Here is a 20,877-nt window from a genome sequence, read left to right as displayed (position 1 = left end):
ACTCAACCATGGCAGTCCTAATAGACCCGAACATCTCTGGAAACTGTGCTAAAAAGTGAGCAATTATCTCCTCCTGAAGGATATCCATAATCCTGTCCTCGGACACAGCTGGCCCATCCTGGCTGCCAGCTCCCGATCCCGATCCGAACCCGGCCTCAACTCGTCTCGTCATCACCATACTGAAAATAAACTGGGAGATATAAGATAATACACATATCAAACCAGGGGAACCAAATCCCAAAAAATCCCTAGGGTTGTGACTTCCCTGTTTCACGTACGGGTCCTGTGCTTTTAGTTATGTATAACTATGATGCATGCACTAAGCAACTACAACAATGATGTCAATTTCATAAAAGAAAGAACCCTGAGCTATCATGAATCATACAATCAGGCAATTCTATCATGCAATTCCTGAAGATCCCTAGCCTATCACTAGCATATTGTTCTAACATATCACAAGATCAAATAACATTGTGGTAATTTGGGGTCTACTGATTGGCTCCGGCTGATCGCACATATCGCATCCTCTTTGATTATTTTGAAAACAATTTAAAAATCTTTTTTCCTTAGTTTGAGACTGGATTTGCACGAGTGTTCCTCCAATTCACTCAAACCAAGGCTCTGATACCAAGTTGTAACACTCATAAAAATCATGATAAATTTAAAATTTTAAAAACCAACCAATTTCACAAATTGTTTACAAACATAGTTTTCAAAACATGTTCAACATCAGAGTCTCTCAAAATCATAAGTCGAAACATGAGGAAGTGTGCGGTCACGCCTTCGCCTTCCCGTGGTCATCTGAAGTACCTGAAACATAACCCAAAACTGTAAGCCAACGCTTAGCGAGATCCCCCATGTAACACCCGAAGATTTGGGCTAGTCAATTTAGAGATAATAAGCCACTTTTTGATAGAAGATTATTTAGGATAACTAATCTTAACCAAAGTTATAGTATATGTCACAAGGATTATGTACATATAAAAAACGCTGAAATCCGACTTATAACGAAGAAGTTATGACCCGTCGAAGTTTCACGATTAAACCGGCACGGCTCAGCGTAACGTAAAAAGTGAATTCTTGATAAACTACTTTTTTGCCTTAGTAATCCAAACTAAATTCATAGTATTCGTTAAACTGAGAGCGTGCATATAGAGAACGTCCAAATCTGACTTCATAAGAGAAAGTTATGATTTTTCGAAGTTTCAGCGTAGCAGTATACAACTCAAAAATCAAATTTTAGATCAGAAAAGTTTTAGCTAAAATGATCTAAATGAGAATTGAATATCTCATTAATAGGAGTTCAACGATAAAAAGACAGTCGAAAACGGAGTCCGTATGTAGAAGTTATGAATTTTACACGATCGTTAACAGTGTAACCTTCTCAGACTATTAAATTTAAAATCGATCGAGAATTAGCCAATGGGGTCAAAAGAAAAGTTGTAGATCTTATCAATACCTATGCGTGGATATAAAGAACGTCAAAAACAGAGCTCGTATGCAAAAGTTATGAATTTTTTAAGATTGGTTGTTTTACCTGCGTCCTGCACCACGTGTCAGCACCAGGCGAAGCCTTGGTGCCTACGCAAGCTCACGGCGTGAGAGAAAAGTCTCACGGCATGAGGAGCCCCTGGACAGCCTATAAATAGAGCCAAATTTCACTCATTTCATCACACCTTTTCATTCCATTCTCTCCTAACCCCCCCAAGGCCTCAATGTCTTTCTCTAGCACTTCCTAGGTGTTAGTAGCGAAGCTCCGAAGCGTCGGAAAGCTCCGAGAAGTAGAACTTTCGGCTTAGAAGCTCTGTCCGTGTAAATTTCGGTTTCTCGCTAAACCACCTGTAAGTTAAGCTATGTTTACCGTACTTTAAGTATAACGCATGTTTAAGTTCATTATCGTTATTATGAACCTATAAACAAGATTTATCAGTGATTCCAAGTCGTTATACTGATTGATATACTTACGGGGATGATGTCTAGGCTGGATTTAGTGAGGTGTTTAAAGTGGGATTTCCAAACAGTATACTTTGTATACCAAACAGACCATACCTCCGATATGATCCTACCTGGTTGTTCCTTACTTGATAGATCTTGAAGTAGACTTTGAATTAATGATGAATCTAGACTAATAATTAGTTGCAATAAATATCAGACTAAGACTTAGTGATAATGATACTAGGTTACATCGAAGGAAAAGACAGTTGCTAGGAGCGAAGTGTTGACCAAATTTCGAGTCGTCACTTTAACAAGTGAGTGCATAGTCCTTTTCATGAACATGATTTTAATACAAGTATCAATTAAAGTATTAAATATATGTTAAAGAGTTTATGTGTGAGATATTTTATATTGCATGGAATATGTGTTAAGAACATGTCTAATAATATATGATGATTTAGGACATATAGAGTAAACCTAAATTAATTAAGATGAATATCGGGTAGTATCTCCTTAAGAGTACAGGTGAGATATTCACGGAGGGTAGAACTCTAACATTTGTCTTTGATCTGTGAGCATGGATTAGACATAGTCATTCGTCCTTAGTCCGAGAGTATGGAGAGGGCATATTTATTTGTCATTGATCCGAGAGCATAGATTAGACATATTCATTCGTCCTTAGTTCGAGAGTATGGAGAGGGCATAGTTATTTGTCATTGATCCGGGAGCATGGATTAGACATAGTCATTCGTCCCTAGTCTGAAAGTATGGAGTGGGCATAGTCATTTGTCAATGATCCGAGAGTATGGATTAGACTAGTTGTTCATACTTGATTCGAGAGTATGGATTAGGTAAATCCGTTCATTTTAGATCCAAGAGTATGAATCGTGTCGTTGTGAGGATCGATGGGGTGGGGTAAAATTGCGTATATGAGGTGAAATTGTATATTGCGAGTTCTAATATATATATATATATATATATATATATATATATATATATATATATATATATATATATATATATATACACGTTATAACATTGTGGGATTGAAATTCCTATGTACTTACCAGGTTTCCCAACCTGACCCACTCAGTTTATTGTATCACAGGTAGCGATGTCAAAGATATATTCTGCTGAGAGATTCAAGGAGTATTAAGCCACTAGTTTATGGCTTGTAATATTTCGTTATGCTTATGTTTATGTATTGACGATGACATCCCAATGTTTTAATATAAATACATTTCTTCGGAAATGATTTGATAATATCATTATCATGTTTTCTGGGAACAAATTCTGCAATATTATTCTTCAAAAAGGATACTCTGATTTTTAAATAAGTATAAACAAATCGGTCTTTTTTGGCCGTGAAATTGGGGATGTCACACCCCAAAGTACCAACACACAACAATAACATATACAATAACAACATGTCGAGTCCAATCAACCATTGGGTTGGAATACCCCAGGCCCCTCAACCATCGAGTTGGAATGCCAATACACTATGGGTCCAGTCAATCATGGGGTTGGAATACCGTAGACCCATTAACCACCGAGTTGGAATGTCAATACACAACGTGTCCTGTCATCATCGGGATGGAATACCCTCGGGCCCACTCAACCATCGGGTTGGAATGCCCCCGGTCTGTTGGCTCACGCATAGAGCAGTAAAGCCTCAACCACCAACCAAATATGTGCACATATACATAACAGATAAACATATAATCAGCCAACAGACAACAAACAGATCAACCGATCACTAAGCATAGCAACATCCTATATACCAGGATACCGACCTGACAAATCACTACAGCACAATAGCATACATAACAGGATATCAAATCCAAAGGACCGACATTAGTGCCTTTGACACGAAAGTACAGTGAGGAAAACTCACCTCACAACTGAACAGAAGCTGATGAGGTCCCGACTCCGAATCTCAACTCTCTAACCGACACCTAATCCCACCAATGACCAATTTCCACAAAAATCCCAAAATACCCAAAATACCCCCAAGGTCAAACTTGGTCAAAGTCAAAGTCAACTGGTCAAACCCACTAAGTCAACTAAGTCAACCCAGCCGAGTCAACTCAGGGTGCGTACGTGGGGCGTACTCCTGAGGTACGATGGGCGTACACGAGGCCTCGCAGGTTGACCACCATCGGGGTGGTTGACCTCGTACGCGGGGCGTACCCTCGCAAGTCTCAAAATCCATTTAAGAGCTTAATGGCTTAAGCTCTTACGTCCAAACTTCAAATCCATGGCCAAAATACTCTTAAGAGTCATAAAGTCTCCAACTTTATGACCTAGCGTGTCCAATAAGTGCTTAACACAAGGTCTTATTCCATTAAGATATTCTACAATATGCATGAAACAAAACTAACCATTTGGAACCCATTTTTATGACTTAAGACCCTTCCTAGGGTCTGAAAGGACAACTCAAAGGTCAAGAACATGCCATATTCAAGATCTAACATTTTGGGACCCAAAAAGCTCCATAAAACAACCAAAACTAGATCTATGAGATAGAGGGATCAAGTTGCAAGCTTTTTACCCGAGAATGATTGCAAATGAAGTAGAAATCCCACATCCAAGGTGCTTCACACCTCCAAGATGAGATTGGCTTCCTTCTTTCTTCTTCTAAGCACACAAACACACACTTTAAGGCTAGAAATGGATTCTCAAGTAGATCTAGGGTTACAAACACGAATGAGAGGGTGGAGGCTGATAAGGTGAAGGGAAATGAGGCCATAAGGATGCTTAAATACCAGCCAAACCCTAAAAATTAGGGTTTCCTTATTTAGCAAGTACTTCTAGCGTACACCACGTACGCATGGCGTACTCCGAAGCCTCAAATTATCATAATGCCATTAAAGACCTTTTTGTATACATTTCTTGAACTTTGGGACCAAATGCAATATAAATGAATTAAAAGGTTGAAATTTGAAGTACCTTAATATCAGGAGGTTACAAATCTCCCGCACATGATCTAGACTTCGTCCTCGAAGTCGGAGATGGAAGAAATGAACAGGCGTGGGAATTGAAGAGACGATACGATTTCTGAGTTTAAGGGAAGGGTTTTACACTAGTAGGAGGGGTAAAATGTAAATAATAACAGGGTAAAATTATTTATTTGTAAAAAATCGTTGTATAGGGAATCGTATAGGGAATCGAAGAGATGATATGATTTCTTGTTGTGTACTATCTCCCTAAGTTTTTTGTACGGCACCACAAACCCACTTTATACTTATTTTATGAAATGATGTATATTTTTTGAAATGACAACTCATGTTTCATATCACAAAGATATGTTTTTTCTGTAACAGAGGAAGAAAGAAGCTTTGAAGAATAATGAACAAACATTTGATGATATATGTGTCGATTTCCTTGTAATATATATATATATATATATATATATATATATATATATATATATATATATATGTATATATATATATATATATATATATATATATATATATATATATATATATATATATATATATATATATATATCGAGAGAGAGAGAGAGAGAGAGAGAGATTTCTCATTTTTTTAAAACTTTTACATTATTTTTAGATGAAAACTCTCTAAAAACTTCATTTTTACACCATTTAAAAAGCTCCTTTTTATTGTACAAATGTTTTTTTTAAGACTTTTAACATTAAAAAAAAATCATTTAAATAAAAATCGCAAAATATATATAAAAGATTAAGAATTCTACATATCAAATCTAGGAATTCTTTGAAATGTTATTTATTATTATTATTTATTTCATTTTTACATGTTAAAAGTACAAACAAAACTCTTTTTTTATTATCAAAATTGTCTTTAAAGACTTTATCACAAAAAGCTCAATTTTTTTCTTTATGTTTTTATATATATAAAATTAATTTTTCGTAAATATCGTCTACAAAATCAATAAATATTTAAAATATCGTTTTAACTATTTAGGGTGTGTTTGGGATTGTTTTTCAAACATAAACGTAAAAATGATTTTTTTGTAAAATAACTTTTTCTAAAAGATAATGTTAAAATGTGTTTGACTTGTCTTTTATGATTTTTAAGTTATAAAAGCTAAAAGTCACAAAAAGATAAGAATTCCTATCTTTTCTACGGCCAATTTTTCATTCTTGACTAAAAATTGATTTTAAAAGATCTTTTCAAATTGTCAAACAACTTTTAATAATTTTTAAGTTTTTGAAAAGTTAAAAGTTTAAAAAAGAATCCCACACCCTCTTAAAAATAAAATAATATTAAATAAACTTATTTCGTCTTTTTCTCCACTAAAAATTAATTATTTCAAATCGCACAATGACCGTCATCGTGCAAGTGACGAACCAAGACATTCTACTCGGTTGATGTTATTCGATACTGTACACTTTAAACCGGAGGTCCGGCCCGTACCTTCACACAGATGACAGATTGACAGAGACAGAAAACCTAAGTGTATACACAGTACATCCAAACAAGAAGGAAGACAGAGTTTTGGTGTCAACCGGCGATTATGGAGTTTTGTCATCCTCGGAGGAGGGTGCATCTGCATCAGATTGTGAATATGATGGCAGACTTCACCGGAATTGCGGTTTTGGAGGCCGTGACTTCTTGTAACCTACACGGCACTTATTCACTCCGGCAAAAAAAAAATGCACGGCCCCCGTCTTCAATCTGCATCAGAAATTGCAGAGGAAGGGGAATGCGACACAATTGCTAAAGGAAGGACGATGAATTCATAATCTTCCTTAGAAGACATCAACGCATGGTCGGTGGAGAAACGATGTCGATGCTCTAATAATTCGTCTGCAGGTAACATCGCAATTTTAGTTATATTTGGATCGAATTGCAATTTCGTTCCATATGAATGTTTTTGAATTACTAACTTAAGTTTGGGGGGATAATCTAGAAGGCGAGGCGCTGTTGTTTGAATGAAGAGGAAAGAAGAACATTCATCTTACTTGTTAATCTTCCTAGTTTGGTGGGGTAGACTTTTCATGGCTGCTTTTTCTAGAGAGTCTACCTTCTTTTACTTTCCTTGGACATTATTGCACTAATAATTGTTCTTCTATTAATAAAATATTTACGTACCTTCAACGAAAGAAACATCCAATTTACTTTTTGAGATTTCCATATGGAAAATTATTACCCCATCTGTTACAAATACACCTTTTGACTTGGTAATGGCTTAACATAAGTCTTTGACCAATGATCAAACACCAAAAATATACAAAGTCAAGGACAATTTTACATTTTTACCCTCACTAATAATTTTCAAAAGAATCTATTTGAAAAAAAAAGAAATCGATGCATATAAGTTTTAAAAGATATGTCGCCTGGTCAATTATTAGATCAATAATCAACTATAGTCAGCTACTATATATATTAAAATGATTTTTTTTCAACAAATTCTACAGTTCTAGAGAAAGATATTTATATATATTCAATTCAGTTAAATACACCTGCATGAATAGTAGCCTCAAGACCAGTCAACCATCTCCTAAGACGGAATACACTAGTATTCTCATAATTAACAAACTCTATAAAAAGGGATAGAGAGAAATTAGGTTTTATGCTTGATTTGATAAAGATTCTCAGTTTACAACTTCTTGGGACTTGGCTAAAAAACGAAGGTGTTTGTTTATCAGAGTTAACTGGTTTTTTTTGTTAAACAAAAAAATGCATGGTGGTGATATATATAAAGCTAGTAGTAGTATACGGTTAGGGAGTTTAAGGGCACCAAGTGGAAGAACACCAAGTTTAAGATCTGGAAGTACTTCTGTATGGAGGAATTCTGGCAATGATGTGTTTTCAAAATCTTCTCGTGAAGAAGATGATGAAGAGGCTCTTAAATGGGCTTCACTTGAGAAGCTACCAACTTTTGATCGATTAAGGAAAGGTTTGCTGTTTGGATCAAAAGGACCTTCCAATGAAGTTGATGTCACTGATCTTGGATTTGAACAGAGACAACATTTGGTTGATAGACTTGTGAAGGTGGCTGATGAAGATAATGAGAAATTCTTGTTGAAGCTCAGAAATAGAATTGACAGGTTCATTTTTCAACTCTTTCAATGGATTAGCATGTTATGTTTTTTTCATTTTTTGTATTTAACAAAGTATGATACTTGGTTAACAATGATCCCAGCTTAGAAATCTATTCAATCATATACTAATTTGGGAATGTTACAGGGTTGGGATTGATTTGCCTACAATTGAAGTCAGATTTGAACATCTGACTGTGGAAGCAGATGTCAATACAGGAAGCAGAGCTTTGCCTAGTTTTATAAATTTCCACATTGATATTTTTGAGGTAAGCAATACAAGAATTTCTTTTTCATTCTGTTTTTTTTTTAATATTAATACCAAGGGTTAAAATATTCATTCATGTTCATGTTATATAGGGGTTATTGAACTTGTTCCATCTACTTCCAAATTCGAAGAAGCATATAACCATCCTTGATGATGTTAGTGGTGTTGTTAAACCTAGCAGGTGGGATTATAAAGAACATGAATAACATATCAATATAACTAGATTATGATTTTCTTTCATTGGTAACAAAATTCAGTTATTGTACTCAAAGATTTCATGCAAATGTGTTTGTAGAATGACATTACTACTGGGCCCTCCAAGTTCTGGGAAGACAACATTGTTGTTGGCCTTGGCAGGTCAGCTTGCAAAGGAAGTTAAGGTAATTTTCATCATTCATAAGTGACTCTGGTTATTCAAGTCTTGTATCAAACCCTAAATTTAAATTTTCTAAATGTAGAGCTCGGGGAAGGTGACATATAATGGCCATGAGTTGCATGAGTTTGTACCCGAAAGAACATCTGCTTATATCAGTCAAAATGATGTCCATATTGGGGAAATGACAGTTAGAGAAACCTTGGCTTTCTCTGCACGATGCCAAGGAGTTGGGTCACATTATGGTTAGTTTCATCAACAATGGTGTTAGAATATATAAAAGGAAATCATTTTGACAACTGGTTTGATTAATAATTGTTTTCTTGTATGAATTACAGAGATGTTGGCAGAGTTGTCAAGAAGGGAGAAAGACGCAAATATTAAACCCGATCCTGACATCGATATCTTCATGAAGGTAAATAACGTGTTTCCAAGAACGTCTTTTAATCGAGAACATTATCGAAATCTTAGGAATGTTGTTTTATCATTTAGGCTGCTGCAACAGCTGGACAAGAAGCTAGTGTGGTCACAGATTATACTCTCAAGGTATAATAATTGTACAACATTTCTATAATTATATATAGAAAATGGGAACCGAGTTAAGATCTAATATGAATTTTTTAATGATTACAGTTATTGGGGTTAGACATCTGTGCTGATACCATGGTTGGGGATCAGATGATAAGGGGTATTTCTGGTGGACAAAAGAAACGTGTGACAACAGGTGAAATGATTGTGGGGCCATCAAAGGTTCTTCTTATGGACGAGATATCTACTGGTTTGGATAGTTCTACAACTTTCCAAATCGTGAAATCACTTAAGCAGATGCTACACATTCTAGAAGGAACAGCCGTCATTTCTCTCCTTCAGCCGGCACCCGAAACATATGACTTGTTCGATGACATTATCCTCCTGACTGATGGAAAGATTGTGTATCACGGTCCGCGAGAAAATGTGCTTGAGTTTTTTGAATCTATGGGGTTCAAATGCCCCGAGAGGAAGGGCATTGCTGATTTCTTGCAAGAAGTAAGTACAAAGTGATTTTAAATTATAATTGTAATCGAGAGGATTGTTTGCATCCAGTATTTATTAACAAAATTGGGTTACAGGTGACATCAAAGAAAGATCAAAAGCAGTATTGGGTGAGAAGAGACCAGGCTTATAGATTTGTGACTGCTAAAGAATTTGCTGAGGCATACCAATCCTTTCATGTTGGAAGGAAAATGGGTGAAGATATCTCAACGGCTTATGACAAATCAAAAAGCCATCCGGCTGCTCTCACAACTGAAAAATACGGTCTAAACAAAAAGGAGCTCTTGAAGGCTTGTACTGATAGAGAGATATTGCTCATGAAGAGAAATTCATTCGTTTATTTCTTCAAGATATTCCAAGTGAGTATCATATTTCTCTAAAAGTCAAAATTTCAGGTTTTTTTTTTGCTCAAAGTCTAACCAATTTCATGTTGTTTTGCTCGGTTTCAGTTACTTTTCATGTCGCTGATCACTATGACTGTGTTCTTCCGTACTGAGATGAATAGAAATGATGCAGAAGATGGTGCATTGTATACGGGTGCTCTTTTCTTTGGTGTTGTTATAATCATGTTTAATGGGATGTCTGAAATATCAATGACAATTGCAAAGCTTCCTGTATACTACAAACAAAGGGACTACCTGTTTTACCCCTCGTGGTCTTATGCTCTACCCTCATGGGTCATCAAGATTCCCGTTTCGTTTATTGAAGCTGCTGTTTGGACAATTTTCACCTATTATGTAATCGGGTTCGATCCTAATGTCTCTAGGTAATAACATTTGACAACTACCAGTTAAAAGTTGGAAACTTGTGTTTTCTGATTTTCATATGCTTATTTATGGAATATTTTTTTGTTTTGCAGATTCTTCAAGCAGTACCTTATTCTGTTGCTTGTTAATCAGATGTCTTCTGGATTGTTTCGGTTCATTGGAGCATTGGGTCGTAATATGATTGTTGCAAACACATTTGGTTCATTTGCGCTTCTCTTAGTCTTTGCTTTGGGTGGCTTTGTTATTGTTCGAGGTACTAATTAGTTCAAAACATGACCTTCCATCCGCTTTTTTTTTTGGTCAACTAACGTTTCTTTTTTCTGTTTTCAAAAGAGGATGTAAAGAAGTGGTGGTTGTGGGGATACTGGTCATCTCCAATGATGTATGCCATGAACGGAATTGCTGTGAACGAGTTTCTTGGACATCAGTGGAGAACAGTAAGTCAAGCAATGCTTATAAAATATAAATAGTGACATAGTGTGTGTTTATATATCGATAGATATAAACATATGTATGAAATTTATCTTTACCAATTTTATTTGGTGTTATAGCCATGGAACAATACCGATACCGGATTAAACGACACCACATTAGGGAAAACAATCATCACATCCGGAGGGTTCTTTGCGGAAAGTTACTGGTACTGGATTGCAGTGGCTGCCTTGTTGGGATTCATTCTTGTCTTGAACTTGTGTTTCGGTTTGTCTCTCGCTTTCCTTGACCGTAAGTATCCCCATCTTTGACTTTTCAAGTATTGTTTAAACATTAAAAGGGTATGTTACGTAACATTTTTTCAACCCTACTACAGCATTCGGGAAATCTCAGTCGAATGCAGCGCAGACTGATGGTGACACAGAAGTTGAATTGTCAGCCATGACAACCGGAGATGGTGCCACTCAGGCCAAGAAGAAAGGGATGATTCTGCCATTTGAACCACATTCAATCACCTTTAATGATGTCAAATACTCCGTTGATATGCCACAGGTAGAAAACCCTTTACTATCAACACTCAGAAAACAGTTCGGAGTGGAATGTGGTTGTGTTAATAAACTAATATGATGATGATAAATGTTGTAGGAAATGAAAGATCAAGGGGTGAGTGAAGACAGATTACTGCTACTTAAAGGTGTGAGTGGAGCTTTCCGACCTGGTGTTCTTACAGCTCTCATGGGAGTCAGTGGTGCTGGAAAAACAACTCTGATGGATGTTTTGGCTGGAAGAAAAACCGGTGGTTATATTGAAGGTGATGTTAGGATTTCCGGGTATCCAAAGAAACAAGAAACTTTTGCCCGAATTTCTGGTTACTGTGAGCAAAACGACATCCACTCGCCACATGTCACTGTTTACGAGTCTTTGCTCTATTCAGCCTGGCTAAGGCTGGCTAATGATGTTGACGAAAATACCCGAAAGGTTTGTTTACAACATACATTTTGTCCCAATATTTGAAGTGTCAGTTTTTGTCAAGTTACATGACAAAGTTTGATGTTTGTTTACAGAGTTTTGTTGATGAGGTTATGGATCTGGTCGAGCTGAACCCATTAAGAGACGCGTTGGTCGGGTTGCCAGGTGTCAATGGGCTATCGACTGAACAAAGAAAGCGGTTGACAATAGCAGTTGAGCTTGTAGCCAATCCGTCTATAATCTTCATGGATGAGCCAACTTCAGGACTTGATGCTCGAGCTGCTGCTATTGTCATGAGAACTGTTAGGAACACTGTGGACACAGGAAGAACAGTCGTCTGCACCATTCATCAACCCAGCATTGACATCTTTGAAGCTTTTGATGAGGTAACAAAGAAAGTCATGTGCACATAATTCGTTATTACAAATGATTACTATTTGGTTAGTTGTTCATAACTTAAAACAACAATCGGTTTAATTGCAGTTGTTCTTGATGAAACGAGGAGGACAAGAATTATACGTGGGACCCGTGGGTCGTCAATCTTGCGAGTTGATCAAATATTTCGAGGAGATCGATGGGATAAGCAAGATAAAAGACGGATATAACCCCGCTACATGGATGTTGGAAGTCAGTACTTCAGCACAAGAAACGGCTTTAGGGGTAGATTTCACTGAAATCTACAGAAATTCCGATCTTTACAAGAGAAACAAAGCACTCATCGTTGAACTGAGTGTCCCACGTCCCGGAACAAAAGATCTCTATTTCCCGACCCAATACTCGCAGTCATTCGTTATTCAATTCGTTGCTTGCCTATGGAAACAACGTTGGTCCTACTGGAGAAACCCTCCTTACACTGCTGTCCGTTTCGTCTTCACCACCTTCATTGCCATCATGTTCGGTACCATGTTTTGGGATCTCGGAAGCAAAAAGTAAAACCCTAATTAATTCCCTAAACTTAAACATATGAAATTCATCCCATCTTTCGAAGTGTATTAATTTTAAAAATCATTTCAGGACGACTCAACGGGATTTAATAAACGCAATGGGTTCCGTGTATGCTGCAACCCTCTTCCTCGGAGTTCAAAACGCATTAGCGGTGCAGCCGGTTGTAGATGTAGAACGCACCGTCTTTTACAGAGAACGAGCGGCCGGAATGTATTCCGCTTTGCCATACGCCTTCGCTCAGGTACTACATCGATCCAACATCATTATAGTGCAGGTTCTGGTTGAAATGTATTGGATTGGATTCTTACATTCTCACAATTTTTTCAGGTTCTGGTTGAAATCCCATACGTTTTTGCACAAAGTGCAGTGTATAGTATAATAGTGTACGCGATGATTGGGTTCGATTGGACAGCAGCCAAGTTCTTCTGGTACTTGTTCTTCCAGTTCTGCTCTTTACTCTACATGACATACTACGGAATGATGACAGTCGCCATTACACCCAACGCCAACATTGCTGCCATCATCGCCGCTTCATTTTTCGGAATCTTCAATCTCTTTTCAGGGTTCATTATCCCACGACCTGTAAGTTTCTCAAAAATCTATTGTTGTTTACATTCTTTATTGTTCAATTGCACCTTCTGATACAACTCGGGTGCCCTTTTTACAGAGGATTCCGGTGTGGTGGAGATGGTACTACTGGGGGAACCCATTGGCCTGGACCATCTACGGCATGGTTGCATCGCAGTTTGGGGACTTCGACACCCAGCTTGGTGACGAGACCGTGAAAGGCTACTTGGATCGGTATTTTGGTTACAAGCATGATTTTCTGCCCGCGGTTGCCGGAGTGCATATCGGATTGATTATGTTTTTCGCTTTCATATTTGCCTACTGTATTAGAGCCTTCAATTTCCAGAAGAGATAAGATCATGCTGCCACGTCACCATAAGCAAGCATCTATTAAGACATGCGGATATTTATTATTAAGTTGTTGTGAAATATTGTATTCTTAATTAGCAAACAATGAAGATGGTGGTCTTTTTTGTATGATAATGCGGTCGAGATAATGAGTCAGGATTTATATCTGTATTTTTTCAATTTTGTAACTAAAAGAGATTGTATTTAATTATTTATATTAATAAAAGCTGAATTTATGTATTACAATTGAAGTTGCTACTAATATACGACAACTATAATATTATTTGTCTTGTAGCCATATTTTGGGGAAAGTATATATGGGAGTTGGGACCAAGGTTTTGAAAACCGGAACGGAGACTGAACCGGTCGTCTTACTGGTTCGATGGTTCGACTGGTACAATCGGTCGGACCGGTCTCAAAAACCGGAAAAACCGGATGATGTCATAAATACATTATTATTAATTTTAATTATATAAAAAAATACAAAAAATAAAAAATAAATATTTTTTAAAATTACCGGTTTTGACCGGTTCAACAGGACCGGTTTTTACCGGTTCGACCGGTTTTTGCCGGTTCACATGAATACCGGTTTTTTGGCCTTTAAGAATCGGATCCGGGACCGGTTGAACCGTCCGGTTCGGTCCGGTTTTCAAAACATGGGTTGGGGCAGTGTGGTGCATGGATGTGGGCCCTACATAACCTTACTGTTGCTTGCTATTGTGTCATTGTATGTTAGAACTGGTCTTTGATGTCTACCTCTCATCTAAATTTGCATGTTAGGATGGTGCCATAAATATATATATATATATATATATATATATATATATATATATATATATATATATATATATATATATATATATATATATACACCGGTTGAACTGGCCGATTCGGTCCGGTTTTCAAAATATGGGTTGGGACAGTGTGGTGCATGGATGTGGGCCCTACATAACCTTACTGTTGCTTGCTATTGTGTCATTGTATGTTAGAACTAGTTTTTGATGTCTACCTCTCATCCAAATTTGCATCTTAGGATGATGCCATAAAAACCACATTCTTTTTTCTGTCATGTAGACACCACTAGGTGTGTATACCTTTTATATATATATATATATATATATATATATATATATATATATATATATATATATATATATATATATAAGAGAGAGAGAGAGAGGGAGAGAGAGAGAGGAGTGTGGCACTCCCTAGCAGCACTAGGCCGAACCTCGGTAGGAACCGAAGGGTGGGGGCGATGTGCTGCAATGTTGAGGTGGCGAACTGTGGTAGGAACCGCACCTACACCCTCAAGTCTTACCAACAAATTTGATGAATCCATCCTAGGTGGCGTCATATGTATATAATATTGTAACAACGTAAATTTCCAAAAACAATTTTTCAATTTAAAAACATACTTTCATTCATAAAATATCATAGTAATCCAATGTATCACATGTTATCACAATAAACAAATCCCAAGATCCTCAAATACATAAATCTTCTCAGTGTGTACGGATCATGCCGGCGCCTTCCCGCGATCATCGCTAGTACCTGAAACACATAACACAACAACTGTAAGCATAAATGCTTAGTGAGTTCCCCAAAATACTACATACAACATATACGCCACTCGAGGCTACAGTACGACCCTCCGGTCGATGTGTCTCAGCGGAACCCTCCAGTCCCGTAGCTCGTTGGACCCTCTGGTCCGGTCATAGCTCGTTGGACCCTTCGGTCCGGTCTGTATCGTTGGACCTGTGACATCCCCAATTTCACGGCCAGAAAAGACCGATTTCGTTTATGCTTTTAAAAATAAAATCAGAGTAATCATTTGATTAAAAGTGTTGCGGAATTTGTTCCCAGAGAAACATGATAAAAATGTTATCAAATCATTTCCGAAGAAATGTATTTTATTCACTAAAACCATTGGGATGTCATTGTCAATACAAAAACATAAGCATAAACAAAACTTACATTCATTTACACTAGTGATCTACTTCTCTTTTAATCTCTCAGTGTAAAGCAACTTCGTATCGATACCTGTGATACAATTAAACTGAGTGGGTCAGGCTTGGGAGCCTGGTGAGCATATAGGGTTTTCAACCCACAATAAATAATAAACTTATTAAGTTCTCAATCAAATAAATTTATTAATTTCATCAACCAAAATAACCCTAATTACCCATTCCCATTATCCTCACTTTACGTCCCTAAAACAACTATCACAGGGGACCTAGCCTAAGGATTATCACTAGAGGTGACACCATTGCTTTGGGGGTTCCTCAGCAAGTTATGTCAAACAAGACATCCTAACATAAAACAACCAACAAGGTGACAACATTGCTTTCCTTCAGCAATTTATGTCAAATAGGCACGAAGTCACATCGTCGCCATGTGCTAGTCCATAACTCTTATTCATCGACGGTATTTCCCAAGGGTGTCCCCCCCCCCCCCCCCCGCAATACATGTCAATGGGTTTTTCCATACAGCTGATGAACATACTAAAGGGTTTCCCCAGCCACACATGCACTAAAGGCAATCATGAGGGGAATAGAGTACAGCGAATGAACACCCAAGTCCATTAACACCTACAGGTTGCGGGCCTGCTAATGTTTCCCACTGGACTGTTTAGAACAGTCCATGGTTGTCATCCCTACTCTGCTGAATGACTGAATCGAAATTCACAGCGAATGAACACTCAAGTTCATTAATGAACATATAGTTCGAACATACGTACCGATTACAAGACTACTAACGTATCCACTGGGCTATCTAAAATAGTCTGTGGCCGTTGTCTATACTCTGCTAGATGACTAGATCATCTTAAACATCGATACCTCTCATCACTTTTATTTCATCACTCATCATCTAATTCATCTACCCATGTTTTACCCAACATATTTGTAGATAAAAATATATATACAGTTTAAAACTTGTATAAAATATCAATTCAACAGTCACCTCAAATAAACAATTAATATATTTACACATAGCACGTATTTTAAAGAAAATACTTCATATATATGTGTAAGGTGAAAGTAACTATACACTCACCTGATTTAATGAAAATCGGGCAGCAATTCGTTTCCTAAAAACGATCGTTTCTAATAAAACCGGGAGTTTTATTGAGAAACCGGGCTCTGCGAAGGGTCGGGCTTCAAAACCGAAAAGATAAATTTTCCGGGCTTCTCGGGCACTTCGTGGCGTATTCCAAGGGTTATAATCGATACCGGGGCTTTGGGGAATGTTAAGATGAAGAAAATATGGAAAAAGGGGCTAAAAATGGCAATTTCCCAAATGTAGCCGAGAAGGCTCGCATGCCTTCTATATATAGGGGTCCGAAGGTCGGCTTAGAAGGGAAGAGTCAGCAGGCGAGACACGCGGCAGCAGGAGGCTCGGAAACGTGGTCGGATCCGGAGGAGGACACGTATGCGAGGGTCCGGACACGCGGCAGGCTGCGAGGCCTCGGTTCGGACAGATGGTCTCTTCGGATTGGGCCTCCTCCTCGGTCGAATCAGAAGCCTACACGCGGGTCGAATCACGTGGGTGCATGCGAGGATCACGTGACGATTACGGACACCTGTGCGACACGCGTCGCTTCTCGGACGTGCCACGCAGCAGCTTCGGACACGTGGCCAACTCCGAGCGAGGGTGACGTGGCAATCACTATTCATGCGATTTTTCTTGAAAATTGTGCCAAATCTTGTAAAATCCATAACTTTCTCATACAAGCTCCGTTTTGGACGTTCTTTATATGCACGCGTAGAGAAAATTATGCTCTACAACTTTCGTTTAGACTTCGTCGGAAAATTTTGACTTTAATTTTTATATTATTATTTTTAACAGACCGGGACAGGAAATCCGTTAAAAATTCATAACTTCTTCATCCGACGTCCGTTTTCGTTAGACTTTTTACCGTTGTGCTACTATTTACGAGACCTTCGATTCTCGTTTAGGTCGTGTCGGCTAAAAATCACTCGATCTAAAATTCGAGTTTTTAGCTGTCTACTGCTAAGCTGAAACTTCGAAAAATCATAACTTCCTCATACGAAGTCAGATTTGGGCGTTCTTTTTATACATACTCTCGGGTTAACGAGCACTACAACTTTCGTTTAGATCACTAAGGCTAAAAACTAGTTTATCAAAAACTCACTTTTTACGACATTCGGCACCGTGCCTGTTTGTCGCGAAACTTCGACAGGTCATAACTTCTTCGTTATTACTCGGATTTCGGCGTTCTTTATATTTTCGGAAACCTCGAGACATGTACTACAACTTGGTTAAGATTAATCCTTCTAATTAATCTTCCATCAAAAAGTCATTTTTGATGCTTATCGTCTCTAAATTGACTAGCCCGGATCTACGGGCGTTACAGGACCCTTCGGTCTGGTCTATATCGTTGGACCCTCCGGTCCGGTCTACACAACACATAGCATACATATATCACAATGCACATAATCTCATACATACACATAGCACACAAGACCCTCCGGTCTACATATAGATACCACTGTAGGTAATGTATAGTGAGAAGACTCACCTCGGGTATCTCGGATGATCTCGCTTACGAATATACTGATCTAGCCCCCGCCTAATCACATACACAATATCCTCGAATAAATAATGGCTCTCAAAGGCTAGATTAAATCCCCTTCTACGATCTCTCAGAAGGGTAAAAGACCATTTTACCCCTCCTTGGCCTAAAAGTCCAAATGTTAACTGAAACCCTAAAAGTCAACGAAAGTCAACGGTCAACATTGACCGGACTCGCCGAGTGCACTAGAGTGACTCGGCGAGTACATGCCTGTCCTCCTCGCCCCTGTCCTCACTTGACTCGCTGAGTCAACCCTATACTCCACGGGTCGCCACGGGTCGCGAGTCGCGGCGCAACCCGACTCGACTCGTCGAGTCCCTTATGGGCTCGGCGAGTTCCTCTCATGAAAACTCTCAAAAGATCCCTTGAGGTCAGATCTGCTTCACCAACTATTAGATCTACCCTTCAAATGCTCAAATGTCACGTAAAGGTGCAACCTTTACGTTCATGCAACCCACAACAAGTCATAAATGGAGAAATAACTCTAAATATGGCAACCTAGTCTCCAATCCTCCATGAACAAACAAAAAGCAGAATGAGGAAGGTTCTTTGGACCTCTATGGGTCCAGATCTGAGGCCTAACTCAGCAAGGGACCATAAACTCAACTCTTTAAGCCTTCAAAGGTTATAGAAAAACCCTAAATCATAGATCTTAACCCAAAACAGAAAGGAAGTTCGATTTGATACCTCAATAGTGTAGATCTGAACTTGAAAACCCTGGATCCACAGCTCCCCTTGACCTCCTCTTGTTGGAAACCACTTCTCCTTTGTTAAAACACTCAAGAAATGGTGAATTAGCCTTCCTCTAGCACCACAAACGCTCTCTCTCTCTCTCTCTAGGGTTTCTCAGGGGTGAAGTGGCCGCAATGGAGGCTATAAAGGCCTTTAAATAGGGCACAGGCCCCGAGAATTAGGGTTTCACTTAACAGCCGGACTCGCCGAGTCCACGCATTGACTCGCCGAGTCCTTCATTAAATCAGACAAGAAATGCGCGATCCTACTCGGCGAGTCTGAGCGCCTACTCGCCGAGTCCTTCCTTAAAACTCAAAATAAATTCTTAAAATAAGATACCTGGGATTCCGGATGTTACAATTCTCCCCCACTAGAATCAGACTTCGCCCTCAAAGTCTTGCTCGGCAAACAACTCTGGGTGCTGCTCCCGCATCTCCAACTCCGGCTCCCAAGTCAGCTCGGACCCTTTCCGATGTTGCCACTGGACCTGCACCAGGGGCACTTCCTTGTTCCTCAGAACCTTGATCTTCCGATCCCGGATCGCAATTGGTCTCTCAGCATAATTCAGGCTCGCATCTACCTGAATATCCTCCAGCGGTACCACCGCCGACTCGTCGGCTATACACTTCCTCAACTGAGACACGTGGAAGGTATCATGAATCTGGCTCAACTCCGCAGGTAGCTCCAAACGATACGCTACCCTGCCCACTCTCGCGGTCACTCTGAACGGACCGATGTACCGGGGCCCCAACTTGTCCCTCTTCCTGAACCGAATCACTCCTTTCCAAGGAGACACCTTCAGGAGTACGAAGTCTCCCACCTGGAACTCAAGCTCGGATCGTCGCCTATCCGCATAACTCTTCTGACGACTCTGAGCCGTCAATAAACTCTGTCTAACCTGTTGTATCTGCTCTGTCGTCTGAAGCACTATCTCGGTGCTACCCATCACACGCTGCCCTACCTCTCCCCAGCAAATGGGAGTCCGACACCTCCTCCCATACAACAACTCGAAGGGAGGCATACCAATACTCGAATGGTGGCTGTTGTTGCAGGAAAACTCAGCCAACGGCAAGTACGTGTCCCAACTTCCCCCGAAGTCCAACACACATGCTCGAAGCATGTCCTCGAGTGTCTGAATCGTCCGCTCACTCTGTTCGTCCGTCTGGGGGTGGTAGGCGGTACTAAAATGCAACCTCGTACCCAACTCCTCGTGGAACTTCTTCCAGAACCTGGAAGTGAAACGTATATCTCGATCTGACACAATCGAGATCGGCACCCCATGCCGCGATACCACCTTCCTCACATACAACTCTGCCAGCCTTTCAGCAGAAGAGCTCTCACTGATAGCAAGAAAATACGCGCTCTTCGTCAGCCGTTCGACGATCACCCAAATTGCATCGAGACCCCGCGCGGTCCTCGGCAATTTGGTGATGAAATCCATAGAAATCTGTTCCCACTTCCATTGGGGAACCTCAAGTGGCTGCAACTTGCCATGCGGACGCTGGTGCTCGGCCTTAACCCTGCGACAGGTCAAGCACCTCTCAACAAACCATGCTACATCCCTCTTCATACAGGGCCACCAATAGTCCCTCTTCAGGTCCAAATATATCTTAGTGGCTCCGGGATGGATCGAGAACCTCGATCGGTGCGCCTCCTCCATCAAAGTGGTGCGCGTCCCGCCTGCATACGGCACCCAAATCTGACCTTGAAGGGTCATCAGCCCACGACTATCGGTAACAAACTCAGGTACCTGCCCAATCACCCGCTCTTTCTTGCGGTTCTCCAGTCTCACGGCCTCTGCCTGGGCCTCCCGAATGGTGTCCAACACCGGAGTCATCACTGTCAATCGAATACAAGTGTCTCGAATCGGGGCACTCTCCGCA

General features: G+C 39.4%; 1 protein-coding gene across 1 annotated transcript; it reads left to right on the top strand.

Moving 5' to 3' along the window:
* The first annotated feature begins 7,347 nt into the window (after window positions 1-7,347).
* LOC145141075 (pleiotropic drug resistance protein 1-like) lies at window positions 7,348-13,914 on the top strand. Its single transcript, XM_079074445.1, has 20 exons — window positions 7,348-7,976; window positions 8,116-8,236; window positions 8,328-8,416; window positions 8,531-8,615; window positions 8,694-8,853; window positions 8,947-9,023; window positions 9,101-9,154; window positions 9,242-9,634; window positions 9,718-9,999; window positions 10,090-10,406; window positions 10,500-10,660; window positions 10,741-10,844; window positions 10,959-11,130; window positions 11,216-11,391; window positions 11,485-11,817; window positions 11,904-12,194; window positions 12,292-12,737; window positions 12,823-12,994; window positions 13,081-13,335; window positions 13,421-13,914. The coding sequence occupies exons 1-20, from the start codon at window positions 7,606-7,608 to the stop codon at window positions 13,673-13,675; spliced, it is 4,314 nt and encodes a 1,437-aa protein (XP_078930571.1). The 5' UTR covers window positions 7,348-7,605; the 3' UTR covers window positions 13,676-13,914.
* The last annotated feature ends 6,963 nt before the right edge of the window (window positions 13,915-20,877 follow it).

The sequence above is a fragment of the Lactuca virosa genome, chromosome 1, assembly GCF_052849685.1.
Source record: "Lactuca virosa cultivar CGN04683 chromosome 1, Lactuca_virosa_CGN04683_v6, whole genome shotgun sequence".
NCBI classification, from domain to species: domain Eukaryota; kingdom Viridiplantae; phylum Streptophyta; class Magnoliopsida; order Asterales; family Asteraceae; genus Lactuca; species Lactuca virosa.
The sequence above is the reverse complement of the archived record's forward strand: the minus strand, read 5'-3'. Positions and strand labels throughout refer to the sequence as shown.

Coding starts and splice junctions, on each gene's coding strand:
- LOC145141075 (XM_079074445.1), top strand. CDS start 7,606: ATGCATGGTGGTGATATATATAAAGCTAGTAGTAGTATACGGTTAGGG. Junction 10,407..10,499: donor TTCGATCCTAATGTCTCTAG/GTAATAACATTT, acceptor TTTGTTTTGCAG/ATTCTTCAAGCAGTACCTTA. Junction 12,195..12,291: donor TCTTTGAAGCTTTTGATGAG/GTAACAAAGAAA, acceptor GTTTAATTGCAG/TTGTTCTTGATGAAACGAGG.